At 42.4% G+C, this 20,155-nt stretch overlaps 1 protein-coding gene across 1 annotated transcript; it reads left to right on the forward strand.

The window, feature by feature from the left end:
- The first annotated feature begins 1,996 nt into the window (after positions 1–1,996).
- Positions 1,997–4,585, forward strand: LOC139433098 (THAP domain-containing protein 3-like). Its single transcript, XM_071201982.1, has 4 exons — positions 1,997–2,183; positions 2,963–3,095; positions 3,912–3,998; positions 4,363–4,585. Exons 1-4 carry the CDS (start codon positions 2,119–2,121, stop codon positions 4,369–4,371), a joined length of 294 nt encoding a protein of 97 aa, XP_071058083.1. The 5' UTR covers positions 1,997–2,118; the 3' UTR covers positions 4,372–4,585.
- Positions 4,586–20,155: the final 15,570 nt, after the last annotated feature.

Below are 20,155 nucleotides of genomic sequence, written 5' to 3' on the forward strand. Positions count from 1 at the left end.
ATTGAACTACAAACCATTAAAGAAACCACTTCTGTTTTTAAAGTCCTTGTTAAAGGAGGGAGTAATTATCACATGCTCGGGCACCCAAGGTTCCACACTGTTAAAGGGGTTAGCATGGTTCTTCAAGTAGACCAGAATTGAAGATAAATTAGTATAATGCGTTGGTGATATTCCACTGGTTTTCACACCATTTCAGGGATTTTATCACATCATTAGAACAGACCACCCAAAGCTACTGAAGTGGGAACTTTCAAGTGATGAAACTCTACAACTGTTGTAACTGACCAAAATCTTCTCCCAGAAATGACTGTCTAGAATGCTGTACCCCAGAGTAGATGTTTGGTGGTATCATGGAACTAAAACCTTGTACTCAGTCTTGCCACAGGATTGGACTGGGACCTGTGCACTAGCACAGCCAGTGATGTTTTTTATGCAGTTAATCAACATGGCGAAACCCCCCAAAGCCAGTAGGGCTAAGAGACCAGTCCCAGGGGGAGTTTAGGCTCCACAGTGCACAAGGATAGCATAGGGGGCCCAGGGGAGGCCTAGATATTGCATTTCCATGTCCTAACGTACCGATTGATCACAACGGCCTCTTCTAGAGAACATATTACTTTCATACCTTAAATGGTATGAAAGGAGGGAGGGTACATTTCTCATGAGGAGACGGTTACAAATGCTAGCAGAACAAGACGACCCATATACAGATATTGATGAGATTGTTCAATGAATGTCCAGCTGATGTGATACTTTAAATTATGAAAGCATGTGAAGAAGTGAGCAAACTAAAATGCTAAAATGGAGTGAATCCATTTATTCCAAGATAGTTTATTTATTCTTTATTATTTGTTCACTATTCTAATATGGTAGATCTCATGTTTTATAAATCATTGCTATTTTAAAATGGTTTGTTTCTTTTCACTTTGTAAAAACAAGTGCCTTAACACTGAGCGTGGTATGGGAAAGGTTTCTGTGAAAGGAGGGAGGAAGAAATGTTCTAATACCAAGCCATTGCTGCCATTTTGAAGAATGATATTGAATGTTAACACTAGAAGTTATGCACAAGGGAAAACTTTTATGTTTAAGCACAGTCAAAGTATTTTTTGTATTTTTGTAAAGTTGAGGCTATTGAACCATTCCATTTTGATTGTATGTTTTTAATATGAGTTATGTACTATGCAGAGTTCAGATGAAGAACTCATTGATTTCAGTATTATACACACCTTTTAGGTGTGTAAGGAGGGACTGTTAGAAATTAAAATCAATGTTTTATGGCATAATGTACCTTAAACATACCGTCAGTTTAAATACTATTTTATTCTGGAAAAACCCGGAAGTTCTCAATACCAAGCTTTTATTCTGAAAATCCGTCATGATGACATCCGGGACTACCGCCCATTAGTATCATTAAAGTGGCTATTGACGCCGTTAACATGTATTACATATAAAGTTATGAAAGAGATAAGGAGGAGAAAAAGCATGTGGAAGTAAGCAATGAATATAAAATATCGAAATCCTCTGTTTAACGCGATATCGGACACGAACGAGGGGGGAAGTCCCCTACGTCACTACAGCTCCCAGAGAGGAGGAGCGAACAGCGAGAAGCGGGAAAGACGAATGCTTGGAAGCTCTCAGGCTTATATATACAGTCTATGTTTGAGACCAAGCGGCAAACTCTGGGGAAGAGCTGGGAAGCCAATACGGAAGTGCCACACACTGCAGTTCATATATTGGCTGATAGGCGATGGCTGCAGAAAGGAGCAATTTCCATAGACCCCCATGTTAAAATGCCCAACTTTACAGCGGAAAAAAACATGTTTCTCTCCCTGGCTCCATACATTTTATTATCGATATAGTTAGATTCCACCTTCATGATTATGGATCTGTGAGTGAATTGTTTTCTAACGCGACCCTTTTATTTATATTAGGTCTTAAAGTTTGTGCATACATTAGGGCGTGGTCACTTTGATTGACAGATACGTGCCTCACTGTCAGCTAACAGCAACTTGTCCACTCTGCTAGGCTACAACCATAGAGGCTACAACGTTAGTTAGTCATAGTACTGTACTTGACCCTTTAGCTTTAGCCGTGTTCGTGGTGATATACCAGACAATTAAGATGTCGTGCTGTGCGCTTGAATGTACTAACAGAACTTCCAAGAAGTCTACTCTCAGCTTTTTTCGGTGAGTAAAATGATAATATTATACATGTTAACCCCGTTAGCAGGTGTTTGTGTGCTTGTTAGCTTAGCTTGTTATGTAGCTAGCTAAGGACGTAACCCTTTATGCATGTGTATATATATATACAGTTTAGTTTATGATTCAGCCTTGGGTAAGACTTTTATAGTCTATGGCTATGACGCCCATAATGCTAAATGGGAGCAAATGTTAAAAGGGGACCCAATTATCCCAGTGGTGGCCGCCGGAGTCCGCCGCCGAAGCTAACCGGAGCCGTAGCTAGCCCTTTGCGGCTCCGTTAGCTTCGGCCAGCGGCGGAGCCCGGCGTTATAACTGGAGATCAAGGAATGCAGCGAAACGCGGACTTGGTTCGCCTGCAGTCCGCTATAGTATTAGCTAAAGAAATGATGTTGAACAAGGCTTATTAAGCTGAACATCGCCACAATTGTTCTGCTATGTATCGGTACTTATTTTATTTTATTAACGTGTGAATGACAAGCATTAAGAATAACAACAAATAGCTATTTATCTTGCATATTATCTCGTTTGATTATGAATGTAACGTTTATATAGTGGAACTACACTGTTTTATCAAAACCAAAGTGCCACGCAGTAACTTGGTAGGCCCATGCATGTATTTCAGCAGGAAATGTGCAACCTAGATTACATTTACCAACACAGACTATATAGAAATATTTGTAAAAGTTGTTCATGCGTTACTAAGTGAATATGGCATTAACCCTCCTGTTGTCTTTGGGTCGGTTTTCATGTATTTTTGAATAAAGGTTTCCTTTCGGTGATCCAGACAGGCTGGACCAGTGGGTGCTGAACATCCGGAGGAATACATGGACCCCCAACGTTTCTTCTCGCCTGTGCAGTGCACACTTTGAGAGTCATCCCTTCAGCACGGACTCATGGGTACAGATCCTTTTTTAAAAACAAAATAACTTGGTTCCATTTGTGAGTGTAAATTGTTGTTACTAATTAAATACATGTTATACATTATACAATGCTAAATAATTGTTATGGCACAGCTTGCACATCAGTGATGAGTAATGTTCTTTTGATTAAAGGCCAAATTAAGATTTTGCCAGTTAAGTAAAGAAAAATAGAAATCGATTTGTTTGCAAACCATCACATTTCTCTTCAATTTATGCAAAGACTCTTTATCATAGATAGAGAATTGCCATTTCCCCCCACATACTCTATGTTAAAAACAGATGAATTATATTACCTTTTTTTTACATTATTTTAATAGCAACATTCATTCATCTGTTGTCATCTTATAACTTATTTATCTTAACAGCTATCACTGTAAAAAAAACAATTTTACTATACAATATTTATCTTTACATTCTGTTCTTGCATATGTCTTATTATATGTACGTGTATATAGATTTCTGCCTGCACTAATTTATTATTCTTAATTTAATTTTGAATTTCTTTTATTGTTTTATGTCTTATATAACTGTTGCATTGTTGGAGGAGCTCGGGACAGATGATTTTCATTGCCATTCCCACACTGTAGCCTATGTGCTATGACATAAATCCTTTGAATCTGAATCTTGGAAACACGTAATTGTTGAATGGATTAACTGCATAGTTAACATGTTGGCCCTCTATTGTCTTTTATAATGCATTCTTACATTTAAAACAACATTATTCAAAAGAAAGTTGAATATCTACAGACCTCAAAAAGTTATTTTATGTGTTTTTGTTTATTATTTTTATTAGGGAAGGAGATGCCTGAAAAACACTGCAGTGCCCACCATTTTCTATTTCACCAATGGCAAAGAACAACAGCCTGGAAGGAAAAGCAGGGTGAGTAACAATGACGAGGTAAGTGACACTCCTAGTTCGACTGTTAATAGCAATGAGGAGGTTGCAGATGTAGACCATGGTAGTGGTGAAAACAGTCTTGCTGCTGATCAGAGCAATATCATTATGATACAAGGCATGCCTGAAGAAGCCTTTGTTGTTCCACATGTGGAGCATAATGACATTCCAACAGTCAATGCTTGTGAGGAGGGTGTTGGTTTGGGCAGCAGCAGCCAACAAACAAAACAAATTGGAAAACAGGCAGACTCCGCCTCTGTTCACTCTTACACTTGGGCTTTAAACTAAGACGGGTCATACTGAATAGTTTGTGCACACATTTCTAACATGTGATCTTTCTTTCATGTAGGACGCTTGAGGGAAGTTGCAACGCCTCGGCCAATGGGATGTCTTCTCCACGTGAAAGAGATTGAAGGCATAATTTATAACTTGAGACAATTTTCCAAAAGTTATGACTTGTATTGGCTTAGATAGTAATGGATTACATCGAACACGAATCAAGATCGTATAGAAAAAAATGAAAGTGTAATCCTTAGTTACATAGGAAGAGATGTAATCGGATTAGTTTTACTTTTTTTAATAATACGGAAACTCAGGATTACAATCTTATTCAAAACCTAAAAAGAGCAGATAGTGGTTGTTGTAAAATGATCAAATGGTATCTCTTCTCTGGAAGCCGTACTGTTCTGGAGGATAATACTTTAATTGTGAATCTACACCTACTGCCTGAATCTGCTTTATGGTATTATATTATACATTTTAAGTAAAAAAATCATATTCATATTTCTTCTCTCCTGTGTTTATTTGCATTACATTTGATATTGAAGTAATCCAAAACAAAAAGAAAGTTATCAGGTTACATTACTTTTATATCTTGATACTCACATGAAGTTACTGGTTGTGTTTTTGGCAAGTAGCCCTCCCAAGCCTGTGCATAAGTTATATCATTTTAATTACTGATACAGTTGTTGCACATCTTTAATTTATTTTGTAGTGTACTTAAAGGGATAGTGGAAATTGAACCCCAAATAGTTTCGTTTTAACTTATATACAAGCATAATTACGTACCAAAACAATCACACCTGATTAAAAAAATATAATAATTGCCTTACGCATGTTAGAAGCACTTTATTGCAGCTTCCCCGAACTTTTTTAGAAACGAAATGATCGAGTCAGCCAAACCGGAAGTGAGGAAAACTCAGGAAGACGAAACAATAACAAACCATGGCGTCTATGCAGAATGAACGTGGAAGGGCAAATATACCAGACAAAGAAGAAGGATTGTACGAGGTATCCAGTGATGATAGCGAGTCAGAAACATCCTCTCGGCTTTCCTGCGAAAATGTAGTTTTAGGAACTGAATCTGAATCCGGTTCAGTAAGCGACGATGGTGAGAATATTGAGCCAGACGATGGACCATTACGTCCTTATTTGTTCGAGCCCGAGGTGATGGAGTTAGTTCACGGCATGGGCAATGGCGAGGATGACCAGGACCAGGCGCCAGATGATGCACCCCTACGCACAAATAATCTTGACTGGTAGGTCCCTAAGCATAGCTCACGCTAGGCGCTATATTATATATTGCAAAAGTTGGCATGCATGCACTGTAGGCCTATGGCTATGCCCGAGGATGACTGCATGTAGGGTACATTTCATAACATACCAGGGTCAGGTTCACATAAATTATCTTGTCACATTTATTATTGTATATGTAACAGCCTTATGGGCATTAATTACATGAATACATTTAAATGAATTGTATACTAGCATGATATACAGCTAGAGCCAATCGGTCTTTTGACGTAGTATGGTCCTAATCCTAGGCTAGCCAGGCTGCCTGTCAAGTGTAGGCTGTACTCACAGTACTGTTAGTCTATCATGTCTATATGATGACTGTAGTGTACACATTCGACACTGTGTACCGGATTATCGGATGACGAGGCCTCCGGTCGCCTAATCGACAGGCAATAAATGGCGTTGTACACAATGGTACAGGCTAATGATGCATTAAATCAGCCAGAAAACATAATAAAATACTCGTGCCTCGTCCAATGTTTGTGCCCGTCTTCCTTTGTTTTCGTCATCACCCGAAGATTCCCGAAGTATTTCGTTTCATTGAGAGGGCGTGGTCGGGAGCAGTAAAATTGAAAATAAAATGAAACTAGGCGCATGAAATTAAAAAAAATGGTTTATTATGCTTATTTTTAATAAAAATACATAAGTTAAACCCAAAATTCGCGGATTTCCACTATCCCTTTAAGTCATACAATGATTCGAAACCTTTACTTTTCATAAAATGCAAGATGTAACTTTCAATGTGGCTTGTGTATTTATCACATTTTCAATGTAAATAGATCTGATTAAATAAAGAGTAAAAGCACAATCTTAAATGTTGACAGTTATCATTTTCCTATGCTTATTGTTAATGTAGTGGTGTTATGAACAAAATGTTGTCCTAAAGGAAATTAAGATGTTTTTTATTTGTTGACAAAAGATTTAAAGTAGATGCTCACAACATGTGGGAACATTTATAGAGAAAAAATGTTCTATTGTAAAACAAATATTTATCTGCATACTGAACAATTTAGAAACTCTCTAAAAGGTATTATCTTCTGTGACGGTACGACCCTGTAGGGATTGTGGGTATTGCACTTCATAATTACATTCTATGGTATGCTTATGACATTGATGCCAACATACATGGGACTAGGGGAGACCTTCCTGTTGTTTGCATTGTCACTGACAAATGACAGTGTAGTATTCATTGTCAAGATTTTGTGTTTTTAAACTTGGGACTCTTTTCAGACTGCTCCGGCTTGGGAAAAGATTTGAGCCTTAATGTGTAATGTTTTCTGTATTGTATGGTAAGCTTATCCTTTCATTTGATAATCCCATTTGGATGTGATAGCTAACATTTTCAGTAAGCAGTAGACAAAAGAAGTGAAAATATGAATGTAACTTATTTTCAATATTTACATAAATACATAATTATTTTAACAAATAAAATAACAAAAAACATCATAACAAATACAAAATAAAAGGTTTGACAGACAGCCATGCCCAGCATGGGCCTGGAGAGCTGCAGAGTCCATTGGGGGAAGAGGGGGGGGTGGGATGTGGGGAAGAGGAAGAGCAGCCATGTTAACAGTGTTATGGCTACAGATGTAATATCTAACTCAACATTAGCCATGACAGTCTGGGCTTAGCAAGGGCCTTAGAATACATACTCTAAAGGCCAAATCCAAAAACAGTGATACTGACATTTTAGCAGTTCACAGTCTTTGGAGGTGGTCTTTCAGGCAATTGGCTAGTGACTTTACAAAAAATATCATTTCCCCAAGGGGTGAAATTAACTCCATCTCGCAAAAACAGCCCAGGACTGTCATGTCTAATGTTGGAGTGGTCAACAATGGCACCATTTAGGCTATGAACAAAAGTAGCCATAACACTGTTAACAAACTTCCGGGCCTTGTCCATTTTGACAGGATTTGCACCAGCCCTCCACCGGCGCCTCTGGTTCATCTGGGAGAGCATGATCTTCATGCCAGGGTGCCGATGGTGAAGCTGGTGCAGGTCCTCCTTCATCTGGTTCAGCAACTGAACACTGGGCACATCCCCCAAGTCATTGCCGCCACAGTGGATGAGGAGGACATCCGGGACTGCTCTTCCTCGCAGGGAGTAGGACAAGAAAGGGAGGACACCTCTCCAGCGCAGTCCACCCCAACCGAACCAGCACACCCTCAGGTCGAGGCCAAGGTTGCTGCCGATGGTCTCTGTAGCTCTCTGGGCTCCATGCCGGACATAGCTGTCTCCGATTATCCATACAGTCACTATGGGAGGAAAATAAATGAGAGCAACAAATGCTTCAGATCATGAGGAATATCAAATCAATTATAAAGGGTTTCTCATTTTGTTCCTTTGACAATAACATGCAAAATAACTATGAAATCACACCTGTATGGTTAAAAGTAACAAGAGAGCAAAACCTCAAAAAACAGATTAACAGCACACAGTTTATATATATATATATTTATATACTGTGTGCTGTTTATCTACAATTGTGCACACATGTATATGTATAGTATGTTTGTGTGTAATGTCAACCATCTGAAGTCATGTAAAGTAAGCCAGGACCATCAACTTACAGGTTGTGCAGTTTGGCGTGGAGGAGGTTGCCATCTTCATTTTTCTTAATGCTGAAATAAATAAAAATGGTTTAATCAATATAAAAGCACCTTTCTTTTTCTACAGTCATATTTCATTAATCACATTTAATTCACGCAACACTGGCCATATCTCTGCTAGTTTACAAAGTTTAGTTACAAATGACATTTATATTTGAAAAACGGTGAAGCACTTAAAAAACAATTGTATAGTGTAGGTTCAAGAACATTTAAATCAAAAGAACAAGTTTTGTAAAGTTACAGGGTATCTTACCTTCAGAATATGCCGGGAACGAGGAGCAGTGACCTCAAGCTGGGTTGTTAGCATAGGTTGTTAGCTTAATACTGAATAGAGCATGTTAGCTTAGCTTCTTAGCCTGAGCTAGGTCTGGAACGTCACGCTCGGTGGCAGCAGGTCCCGCCCTGTCCAACCTCGGCTCCGCCTCAGCACCGCCTCTTTGCCCTTATTTGGAGCAGGCGGGAGAAGGCGGGAGTTAGACTCTGACGTCGCTGTCGAGCCGTTAGTGGCCGACTCCGCCTACTAAGGGCTTCACGGCAACTCTGCAGAATCCTATGGGTGACGTCACGGACCCTACGTCCATTTATATATACAGTCTATGTTTGAGACACATTGCGGCTCGCCTCGAAAGTAGACGAGAGTAGCCGATCGCAGCCGGGGGAGGTGTCAAAAAGCTCGCCTGAAGTCGGACAGCTCCGAGTCGGCTTCTTCTTCTTCATCTTCTTCTTCGCATTCTTCTTCTTCTTCTCTCGGTTTTTTGGCGGATTGCAAACAACTTTAAGGTGCATACCGCCACCTCCGGAGTCGGCTTGACTCGGTTTGCATTTATAAAGAATGCACACATGTGTTTAATCGTTAATGTCAGATATGTACTAAGTAAATACATTTGTTCCTGCTCAAGATTAGATTCAACTGTATTGTTATTGCACAGATTACAGGTACTGAGACAACGAAATGCAGTTTAGCTTCTAACCAGGTGCAACAAGCAGTAAAGTGAAAAGTAATGTACACCATCTACAGAATAAAATATAGAATGAATTGAATGATGAATAAACAGTGAGGGGTATGAATACACTAGATATCAGCCTGTGAGCAGTATGAACAGTGTGTATGAATATGCTAATATATATAAAGTATGAAAACGGTAAGCAGTATAGTATAAAATATATAGATATTAATTTCATGATGATAAACATTGTGGAACAATGATGAAAAATGGGAATGGATGTGGCGACATAAAACTGACACAAAACAACAACACACTTTTGCCAGCCTATTGGAGAGTTTCATCAGCAGCACGTGGTAAAAACCACCAATGAGCGCTCAGCTCGAGATACCAGCGAGCCGTTTCCCATCAAGCATTTCGCTTCCGCAGCTCGTGGAGAGCAACTGCGCCAACTCGCCTCGCTCTCAAGGCTGCGGGCGTCTTTGTCCCGCGAGATTTCAAAGTCTCATGTGGGCGAGCCTCCAGAGCAAGTCGGACAAAATAGGCTTGTTTGAGACACATTGCGGCTCGCCTCGAAAGTAGACGAGAGTAGCCGATCGCAGCCGGGGGAGGTGTCAAAAAGCTCGTCTTAAATCGGACAGCTCGGACTCGGAGTCGGCTTGACTGGCTGGGTTTGCAATGGCGGAAATTGCGTTGGCGTTTTTCGTTGCAGATGAAGTGGATGTAATAGAAATGCTCCTCCCTCTTAATGTTTGCAAAACTGATAGGTGGACAGGCTACAAATGATCAGTCCCTTCAGATCCGCACACATGAAGCTGAATGAGCATGAATTGAACAGACCTGCTGCTGTGTTAACTCTTTAGCTGCCACTTTAAGCTTTATGATGTGTACAACATGGATGCAATTTGATTTAATCTTGCCATTTTAAATGATGTATTCAATAAATAAGGTTAAACCAAATCATTACATTACAATATATTTTATTTTAATGATTTGGTTTAACTTAAAGAGAAACTTTATTGTTATTGCACATATTACAGGTACTGAGACAACGAAATGCAGTTTAGCTTCTAACCAGGTGCAACAAGCAGCGAAGTGGAAAGTAATGTACACAATCTACAGAATAACATATAGAATGAATGAAATGATGAATAAACAGTGGGGTATGAATACACTAGATATCAGCATGTGAGCAGTATGAACAGTGTGTATGAATACACTAGATATCAGCCTGTGAGCAGTATGAACAGTGTGTATGAATACACTAGATATCAGCCTGAGAGCAGTATGAACAGTGTGTATTAATACACTAGATATCAGCCTGTGAGCAGTATGAACAGTGTGTATGAATATGCTAAGATATATAAAGTATGAAAACGGTAAGCAGTGCAAGTATAGTATAAAATATATAGATATTAATTTCATGATGATAAACATTGTGGAACAATGATGAAAAATGGGAATGGATGTGACGACGTAAAACTGACACAAAACAACAACAAACTTTTGCCAGCCAATTGGAGAGTTTCATCAGCAGCACGTGGTAAAAACCACCAATGAGCGCTCAGCTCGAGATACCAGCGAGCCGTTTCCCATCAAGCATTTCGCTTCCGCAGCTCGTGGAGAGCAAGTGCGCCAACTCGCCTCGCCTCGCTCTTAAGGCTGCGGGCGTCTTTGTCCCGCGAGATTTCAAAGTCTCATGTGCGCGAGTCTCCAGAGCAAGTCGGACAAAATGACTAACCATCATGCAACGCACCAGCAAGACGTTGATCGCAATTGCGCAGGTCTGCGCAGGTCTGCGCAGGTCTTGCTTGTCTCAAACAAGCCTAGTGACTAACCATCATGCAACGCACTAGCAAGACGTTGATCGCAACTGGGCAGGTCTGCGCAGGTCTGCGCAGGTCTTGCTTGTCTCAAACAAGCCTCTCTTCTGCACGGCCACCAAGGGAGAGGAAGCTGCAGCCTTTCTCTCCTGACTAAACAATATCCTGCTTGTAACATTACCGCGCTTTTTATTAATTAAAGTACCAATTTTGAACCTTCTCAGAGACTCCATTTAGTCTCCTTTTTAAGCTTCTTACCTGGACGCGAGAATAACGAACACAGCATAACAAAATGCAATGAAAACAATTGGCCACAGCAAATAATTTATATTAAACATGTCATTTTTACTTTTGAATACTTTAGTACAAAGGATGTCTTGAATAATTTAAGTGATATATGTGTACACATATAAATCATTAGTCCAAACAGGGCTACATTTGATTTAATTAAAAGGTATAATATGTGGTAAACTGAAGAGCCCTTTGGGAGCCGAAAGAGCCGGCTCTTCTTGGTGAGCCAAATAATCCGGCTCAGCAAGAAGAGCCGGAATTCCCATCACTAGAACAATGACTTCTTCTGCGAGGATTTATAAAAGCAGCTGGAATCCCTTAAGTTGCTATTGGATAAAAAAAGGTTAGGAAACACCCCTATAGGAAACGCCTCCTTGCTGCGGTCTGCAGCCAGACCCATCTCACATCATCAGTTATGAAGTGTTTTGGTTGCGGGGAGGAGGGGCACACCATGAACGCCTGTCCGAGGCGCGGGGATCCGGCTCCGCCTGGTCCGGATGACCCGCAGGCTGGGCCGTCCAACGCGCAAGCGGCAGGGTCGTCCACCGCTGCGCCGGGGCCGCCCGCGGCCGTGCCGGGACCCCCGGCTGTGCCGGGGCCAGGGGGTATCTAGGAGTTGCTATAGCAACTCCAACAATTGGCCTAGAAACGGCTTAGCAACCCCATTGTTTTGATATGGAAATGTATCATATTTATACACATTCTCGCAGCCCGCGAGAATGTGTATAAATATGATACATTTTCGCGGGATCTATCAGGGGAGGGTCGTTGTAATTTACTGCGTGAACTGTTACTTGGCTAATTCTCAGTAGATCGAAAATGGAAACATTTCTCACAGTCACAAGCAGGCCCGGACTGGCCATCGGGAGGACCGGGAGGTTTCCCGATGGCCTGGCCTGTAAAGTGGCCTGCTGGCCTGAGGATTCTTTTTTTTATATATGTATTGTGAACGCAACGCTGCCCAAATGTGGGTCTGACTCTGCCTCTGAGGGTGACTGGCTGTCTACATGATGTGGCCTGCCGACAAGGCCACTTTCATACAGATCATACACTAAAGCCTTCGATTGGTCTCTGTGTGTCATTCAAGCGCGGGAGGGTGTGTGTATGTGTGGCGGGCGCGAGCGAGAGAGAAAGCGGGCGCACCGGTTACGTCTATTGTTGTTGTTAGCATCTGGTGCTAGCTAGCGGCGCTAATGGATATCATGAGCTGTCAACAAGGTGGAGGAGAGTCCTCTCCTGTCAGACTGAGAGACTGATAACTACTCATGTGAGGTAAAGGACTCTCTGAGTGTTTAGATAGTTAACTGAGTCTAAGTTCTCTGTGGGTCTCAAACGGTTTGGTCACCATTTATGTGAACACATATTTCCTTTTGAAGGGGGAGTGATTAGTAAAATATGCATGAATAATACAAAAAAAAACGTTAACTTGGTGAAAAAAGGTAAGATACACTTTACAAACTTGTTGAGAGCTAAAACTAGTCTTTGCTGCTGCCTCAAAGAGGAGCAGGGGGAGATGAGGGAGAGGAGGGAGACAGGAGAGCCTGATTCAGGAGCACAGACACACTCACAACTATATATAAATGAACCAAAAACAAATAAATAAACAAGTTTAAATGTTTTTTCATATTGGATATGATATGTTATTGGTTATGGCCATGTACTTATGATTTTATGATTATTTAAATGTATACAGTTTTGTTTCATATGGATGTAGTCTCTTTATTTCCCCCTCAAAGTGCACCAGATTGATGCATTTAAAGGTGGGGTAGGTAAGTTTCAGAAACCGGCTTGAGTGCACTAAAATTTGAAAGTACACAGCCGAAAAGAATCCGCCCCTTCCTTCAGACTTCCTTACAGAGCACCTCCTCCAACACACATGAACGCGCAATGCACGCCCAATGAGGGCACGAGATACATTTGTGCGTGCACGAGATGGAAGACTGACAGACAGGGCGGCAATCCAATCCGTTTAGCCGGCCCGGTAATACTGTAATCACAGTATTACGGCTTCCACAGATGACATTTTTTTATGGATTTTTTGTCAAAGCACTTAAGATATTCATTGCTATCGGGATGTTAAGAGCATTCCATGGAATATAACAAAAAGTGTATCTCGAGCCGGTTTCTGAAACGTACCTACCCCACCTTTAAGTCCAACATTTAAAAAATAAAATCTTACCGGGGGAGCATGCCCCCGGGCTCCCTAGAGGATTTGAGGTCCACCTCCACTTAAAATATGTTCACATGGATAGGTTCCTAAATAGATTTGCAATTTTTTTTTAAATAGTAACCCATGTCCATATGTTTATTCTGGGGTAGTAGATTTAAAGTTTAGGGCTATCACTATGGGCAGCAACGCTGTAAATATTGACAAATAAATCCAGGAAAATGGCACAAAAGAAAACTGGTAGTGGCCTATGGGTGTATAATTCCCGGCCTGACTTATTGTCCCAGTCCGGCCCTGGTCACAAGTCAGCGTAAACGACCGCGTTCTCCAACGGAGCCGGTCCAGCCGGACAACCCTGCTATCCACAAGGATCCCGAAGTTCACTATGAAAACCGGGAGGATTGGGACCACGAAGAACAGGTGCCCCCGCCAACTGACCCGCAGCAGCAGGACCAGCTAGCTGCTACCACGAGCTGCAGTGGAAGCGCTGCTCCTCTCCGCACGTGAAGATCCACTGCCCTCATTTCCTCCACCCTGCTCTCTGCAGAGCTCCACTCCAGAATATACAAATTATGCTAGTCAGTGATTCTCAGACACAGCGTCTCACCCTTTGAGCATCTCGGCAGAAATGAGCAGTCACTCCTCTCAGTTACAAATGGTCATTTTAAATGAATCAAGAATGTGTTGTATTTTCCGACATGGCGCATTGTTCGAGGCGTGCTGACAGTGAGATCTAACACGGGGAATTGTGAATGAGGAGGAGGAGGAAAAGTGCGTTATTTAGGCAATGTTGTTGGTGGGAGTTAGGGAGAGACCGCCCCTTCCAAGTGTGTGTGTGTATGTGTGTGCGTTTTCCGGTGTGTGTTACGTGAAAGTCATGAGTGTTACACTATTGATTGGTTCTGTAAATAAAGATAACGTTTTCGACATTGAAGGCTTGAGTGATCTTGAATAGCGGTGAACGCTACAATATGAACAGGCTCGTGCTTGGCCCACTAGTATTGTTTGTTTATTTTGAAAATTAACTAGCAACGCCGTGCTGTCATATAGCAACTGCTAAACTACTGCAGCAAAAAAAATCTGGCGCCGCCCATGGCCGGGGCTGTCCGTTGCGCCCGCGCCAGCGGCCGGTGCGCCGGTTGTAATGGAGCAGCAGGTGGCTGCTGCTGAGGGAGGGGTGTCACCCACGGTGGCGGTTGCTAACGCGGCCGCTACGGTGGTGGAGGGCCCCCCTCCGGAGGCGGCCGCTGCTGCTGACGGCAACGCTGCTCCTGAGCAGTCGGCGGTGGCGCGCGATGTGCCGTCTCGGACGCGGGGCGGGCGGGGGAGCGCTGTACAGCGCGGTTCTGCTGCTATGCCCGGCTTGCGGTGCGGTGGTGTTGCACAGAGTGTGGGTGATTATGTCCAGGAAAATGAGGTGGTGGTTTTGTGTGAAGCAGAGGAAAAGGGGGATGGGAGAAAAAAAGATAAAAAAAACAAATACAAATGGTGAAATAAAACCTGGAATAATCAATGAACCACAAGGTGATTTGGCAAAAGAAAATGTAGGGACAGGTGAAGTCAGTAAAGCACAGGAGGAAGATATAGATAGGGAAACACATTTGGACAAAACACGAGAGGAGAAGAAAACATGGGGTGAGCAGGTGGAGGTTGCTGAAATGGAGGAAGAGGAGGTCGCAACAGAAATGATAAATAAAAAAAGACTGCTACTAAACGCAGGAGGAATAAAAAGGATGTACCAACCGTTGCAAAAAGCAGTAAAGTAGTGAGTGAGGGAAAGGAAGAAAGAGAGCAAGAACAGGCGGATGAGAGTTGGGATGATTGTGTGTCTGACAGCAGTGATGTGCCAGGTTTTTTGAGCAGTAGCCAACAAAAAAGAATGTACTCGGCTGAAATTATAAAAAATTACCTGGTGCAGACAAAAAACCAACATAATGTGATCATAGAAGAATATTTCCCAGATTTGTCAGTTTTTTGTGCCTCAGCAAGACTCCACATAAGCCGGAAAGAGCAGTCTGTCCTGGATGAGCTGGAAATATACAGACTAAAAATAATTGTTACAAAAGTGAGGAAGGAAATGGGCAGCGTTGATTTTAAAAACCTCGATGTCTGTGTTTAATTTATTTGTTTTTAATTTTGCTTTTAACATCTCACTCGAAATGGATACTTTTAGAGTGGGAAGTTTAAATGTAAATTGAGCCAGAGAGGAAAGAAAGAGGGCTTTAATATTTCAGACTGCAAAAATAAAACATATCAATGTCCTCTTTTTACAAGAGACGCACAGCGACGTTTTTAATGAGACGGACTGGAGAAAGGAGTGGGAGGGGGAAGTCATTTTAAGCCACAACACCTCTCTTAGTGGGGGGGTGGGCTTCCTCCTCTCCAAGTCTTTTAGTCCTGTCTCTCTGGAGGTCTAGCATTTTATCAATGGGAGGTTGCTTTTAATAAAAGCACGGTTTGACCTTTTTACAGCTGTTTTTGTAAATGTGTATGCTCCAACAAACGGTGCAGAGAGGAAGCTGTTTTTACTCAAAGTTAATGACGTTTTAAACGGTTGTGCTACGGAGGATTTTTTATTCTTGGGTGGGGATTTTAATTGTACAGAAAATGCATCTTTGGATCGCAACCATGCAGAGCCGCATCCAGCTTCCCATCATGCTCTGAGGCAGCTGGTCCACTCCCACGGCTTGGTGGATGTATGGAGAAGGATGCACGCAGACACCAGGCAGTACACCTGGTCCCACATCAGAGAGAATAGAATCTCATCAGCTAGACTAGATCGTTTTTATTGTTTTAAGCATCATTTTAATATTTTTAAAATGTGCAGCATATCACCTGCTGGTTTTACGGATCACTCTTTGCTTTTATGTAATGTTTTTATTAGAAATGTTTTACCCAGAAGTGCATATTGGCATTTTAACTCGGTTTTAACATTTGATAAACAGGCCCTTATTTATTTCTGGAGTGTTTTTAGGCAGAGAAAGGGAGATTTTAGCAGTCTTAGGCAGTGGTGGGACCATGGTAAGACTGAGATAAGATTGCTCTGCCAACAGCACACCCTCAATGTCACACAAGACATCATTAGATCTATGAAAGACCTGGAGAGTGATATCGTGGAACTAGGAACAATAAATGAAACCACAGGAGATCGAGGATATATTGAAATCCTCAAAGAGAAAAAAATGGCTTTAGCCAACCTGCTGGACGTTAAAGTTCAGGGTGCACTAGTCAGGTCCCGGTTCCTCAACACCAAGGAGATGGATGCTCCCACTAGCTTCTTCTTCGGCCTGGAGAAAAAGAATGGGCAGAGGCGAGTGATCCACTCACTGCTGTCAGACACAGGGCAGGAAATAACAGAGCCAAGCCAGATCAGGAGGCGAGCTGTGAGCTTTTATTCCACCCTCTACACAAGCGAGTATGAGGAGGGGGAAACTCTGTCCGAGGGGTTCTGCAACAAACTACCTCAGGTCTCCGAGGAGACCAACTCACAGCTCGAAGGGCCGTTAACGATCCAGGAGCTGCAGACCGCCCTGCAAGGCATGTAGGGACGGCGGGCTCCTGGTATCGATGGCCTCTCCGTAGAGTTTTATAAAGCCTACTGGGACGTCTTGTCACATGACATTTTAGACGTTTTTAATGAAAGTCTGGCCTCTGGCTCGATGCCGATGTCCTGCAGGAGAGCGGTGATCACGCTGCTACCAAAAAAAGGAAACCTGCAGGACATCAAAAACGGGCGCCCTGTGTCTCTGCTGTGTGTGGATTACAAACTTCTGTCCAAGGCTTTGGCCACCAGGCTGGGGAGGGCTGTGGAGCAGGTCATCCACCGGGACCAGACCTACTGTGTGCCCAGCAGGTCCATGGTGGACAATGTCCACCTAATTCGAGATGTTTTGGAGGTCTCCAGCTCATTGGGCATTGATACTGGTCTGATTTCTCTAGATCAGGAAAAGGCTTTCGACCGCGTTGAGCACAGCTTCCTCTGGAAAGTAATGGAGAAGTTTGGGTTCAGCGCTGGTTTCATAGCCAAGATCAAGGTGTTGTACAATAAGATTGAGAGTGTGCTGAAGTTCAACGGTGGGCTGTGTGCTCCGTTTAGAGTGTGTAGAGGGGTCCGACAGGGCTGTGCTCTGTCTGGCATGCTCTATGCACTCTCCCTAGAACCCCTTCTCAACAAAATACGCTCCAAACTGCAAGGGCTGTTTTTACCTGGTTTTAGTGGAGGCATGGTTTTATCAGCATATGCGGATGACATCATTGTTTTTATTAGAGACCAAAAAGAGACAGACATTTTAGTTAACATCGTGAGGGATTTTAGTTCAGCATCGGCAGCGAGGGTGAATTGGAAGAAAAGTGAGGCCCTCGCTGTCGGTGAGTGGAGTGGCGGTCTCCCAGTTCTTCCCCAGAACATGATATGGAAGAAAGATGGGCTAAAGTACCTGGGTGTGTTCCTGGGTAATAAAAGCATAGTCCTGAAGAACTGGGAGGACGTCATAGGAAAGATAGAGGGAAAGCTGTCCAAGTGGAAGTGGCTGCTCCCTCAGATGTCTTTTAAAGGTAGAGTGTTGGTTTTAAACAACCTTGTGGCATCCCAACTGTGGCACCGTCTTACCTGTGTGGACCCTCCCTCGGGCTTACTAGCCCAAATACAAAAGAAGTTGGTGGATTTCTTTTGGGAGGGTCTACACTGGGTGCCACAGGGGGTGCTGTTTTTATCTAGAGAGGAGGGGAGACAGGGCCTTATCCACCTGGCCAGCCGAACAGCCACTTTTAGGATACAGTTTTTACAGAGGTATCTGACTGGCCCGGCTGATTTGGTGTGGAGAGATGTGAGCAGCTGCATTCTCCGACGCGTGAGTAACCTGGGGCTGGATGCTGCTCTGTTTTTAACTGATTTAAACATTTTAAAGTTAAGTGGGCTACCTCCTTTTTATCAGGGTGTTTTTAAATCTTGGGCCCTTTTTAACCATAAAAGGTGTCCAAAGACTGACTCTCTGTACTGGTTGTTGAGGGAGCCTCTCATTCACAGAGCCAGGTTGGACGTCAGCAGCAGCGAAACGACCGGCCTGACGGTGGCGCTGTGCCGATCCAAGACCCTGTGCCTTTAGCAGCTGGTGGATGCAGTGGGGCCGGAGCTGAGCGATGCCCGGGCCTTGGGCTCTCTGCTGGGTCTGCACTCTGTCCGGGTGGCCGAGAGGATCCTGCAACTATGGAGCCAGATCCTCTCCCCTGATGACAAAAGACTTTTAAGGAGCTTTGGACAGGGCCGAGCCGGACCCAGCAGACCCTTTCCCGGAGATCTACTTGAGCCCAGGGCTCGGAGAACTGACCGGCCCCCTGCTCAAGGTCGCAAACCAAGGACAAATGACCATCCACACAGCTGACAAAAAAACTATATACATGAACATTGTAAAGACGACCAACAAAAATGCACTGAAGGACAGGGCCTCCACTGTGTGGAGCACCAGACTGGGTGCAGGAAGCGGACCAGGCTCACAGTGGAGGATTTTATACAAACCTCCCATAAAAAAACGTACTGCCGACCTCCAGTGGAGAATTTTACACGGTGCCATCGCCTGTAATTCTTTTATCTCCATTATTAATCCTGCTGTTTTTAACAAGTGTCCATTTTGTGGTTTTAGAGAGACTGTTTTCCATGTTTTTACAGAGTGCAAGAGACTCACGGGTTTCTTCTCTCTTTTAACATTGGTTTTTAGTCTTTTTAGTATAGCTTTTACCGAGAGTGTTTTTATCATGGGGGCTCCATATAAAAAGACGAACAAGGAAAAGTGGCAGCTCCTGAATGACCTCTCTGGCGAAGCAAAAATGGCCATTTGTTTAAGTAGGAAAAACAGGGTTGAAAATAAGAAAGGGGAATAGGCAAACGCGATCTGGCTGTGTAACATCAGAGCCAGACTCTGGCTGGAGCATCGTTTTTATAAACATATTGGAGACTTGGATGCTTTTAAACAACGTTGGTGTTATGAGGATATTGTGTGTTCTGTGGTGAAGGAGGATTTGCACAAGTTTTTAAGACATAGGTTTTAATGTATTATTTTAAGTGATTCGTTCATTTTTATTGCACAATGAAGCACTTTATTGATCGAATGTATAATTGATCGTATGTAAATAAAGTGTTTTTGCAAAAGTCAAAAAAAAAAAGTCTTCTTCTTCTTTCTTTTTTTGCATGCACACACAAAAGGGCCCCACATGGGATTTGGGAACTCATGAAAAGTAATCCCATTTGACCCCATAATCACCTCGGGCTATACCAAACCTGTACACGTGTAACCATACCTCTAATCGACTTATTCAAAGTGAGTGACAGCTGTATCCTTTTCTAGTTTTATTTATTTTAAAAGCTTACAAAATGGCTTAAATCGGCTTATGCTACATACCTATACCTTATCTTCATAAACAAACAATACATAAAACACTGTGCATTAAACACTGTTCTTAATTTCACAATGTAATCACAACCAATACCCTCAATACAAATGATTGCTAATAACCACATTTCAGCAAAATTCCCTTAAAATTAATGACTAATTTACTGTAATGTATGTATAACTTTAATATATATCTTCAATTAAAATAAAGCAACATTATCATCTATAGAATGATACAACAAAAATAATCAAACAAATCATCAGCATTTGTATTTAATTAAAATATCAGTAGCAGTAGCTACGTCTGTAGGGACTTGGCTTCAAATCCTGATTGGAGCAAAAAGATG

Source organism: Pseudochaenichthys georgianus, chromosome 24, assembly GCF_902827115.2.
Source record: "Pseudochaenichthys georgianus chromosome 24, fPseGeo1.2, whole genome shotgun sequence".
NCBI lineage: Eukaryota > Metazoa > Chordata > Actinopteri > Perciformes > Channichthyidae > Pseudochaenichthys > Pseudochaenichthys georgianus.

Bases quoted from the DNA above. Each gene is read 5' to 3' on its own strand.
- LOC139433098 (XM_071201982.1), top strand. From the start codon at position 2,119: ATGTCGTGCTGTGCGCTTGAATGTACTAACAGAACTTCCAAGAAGTCT. The intron at 2,184-2,962 runs GTGAGTAAAATG...TTTTGAATAAAG, and splicing joins TCTACTCTCAGCTTTTTTCG to GTTTCCTTTCGGTGATCCAG. The intron at 3,096-3,911 runs GTACAGATCCTT...TATTTTTATTAG, and splicing joins CCTTCAGCACGGACTCATGG to GGAAGGAGATGCCTGAAAAA.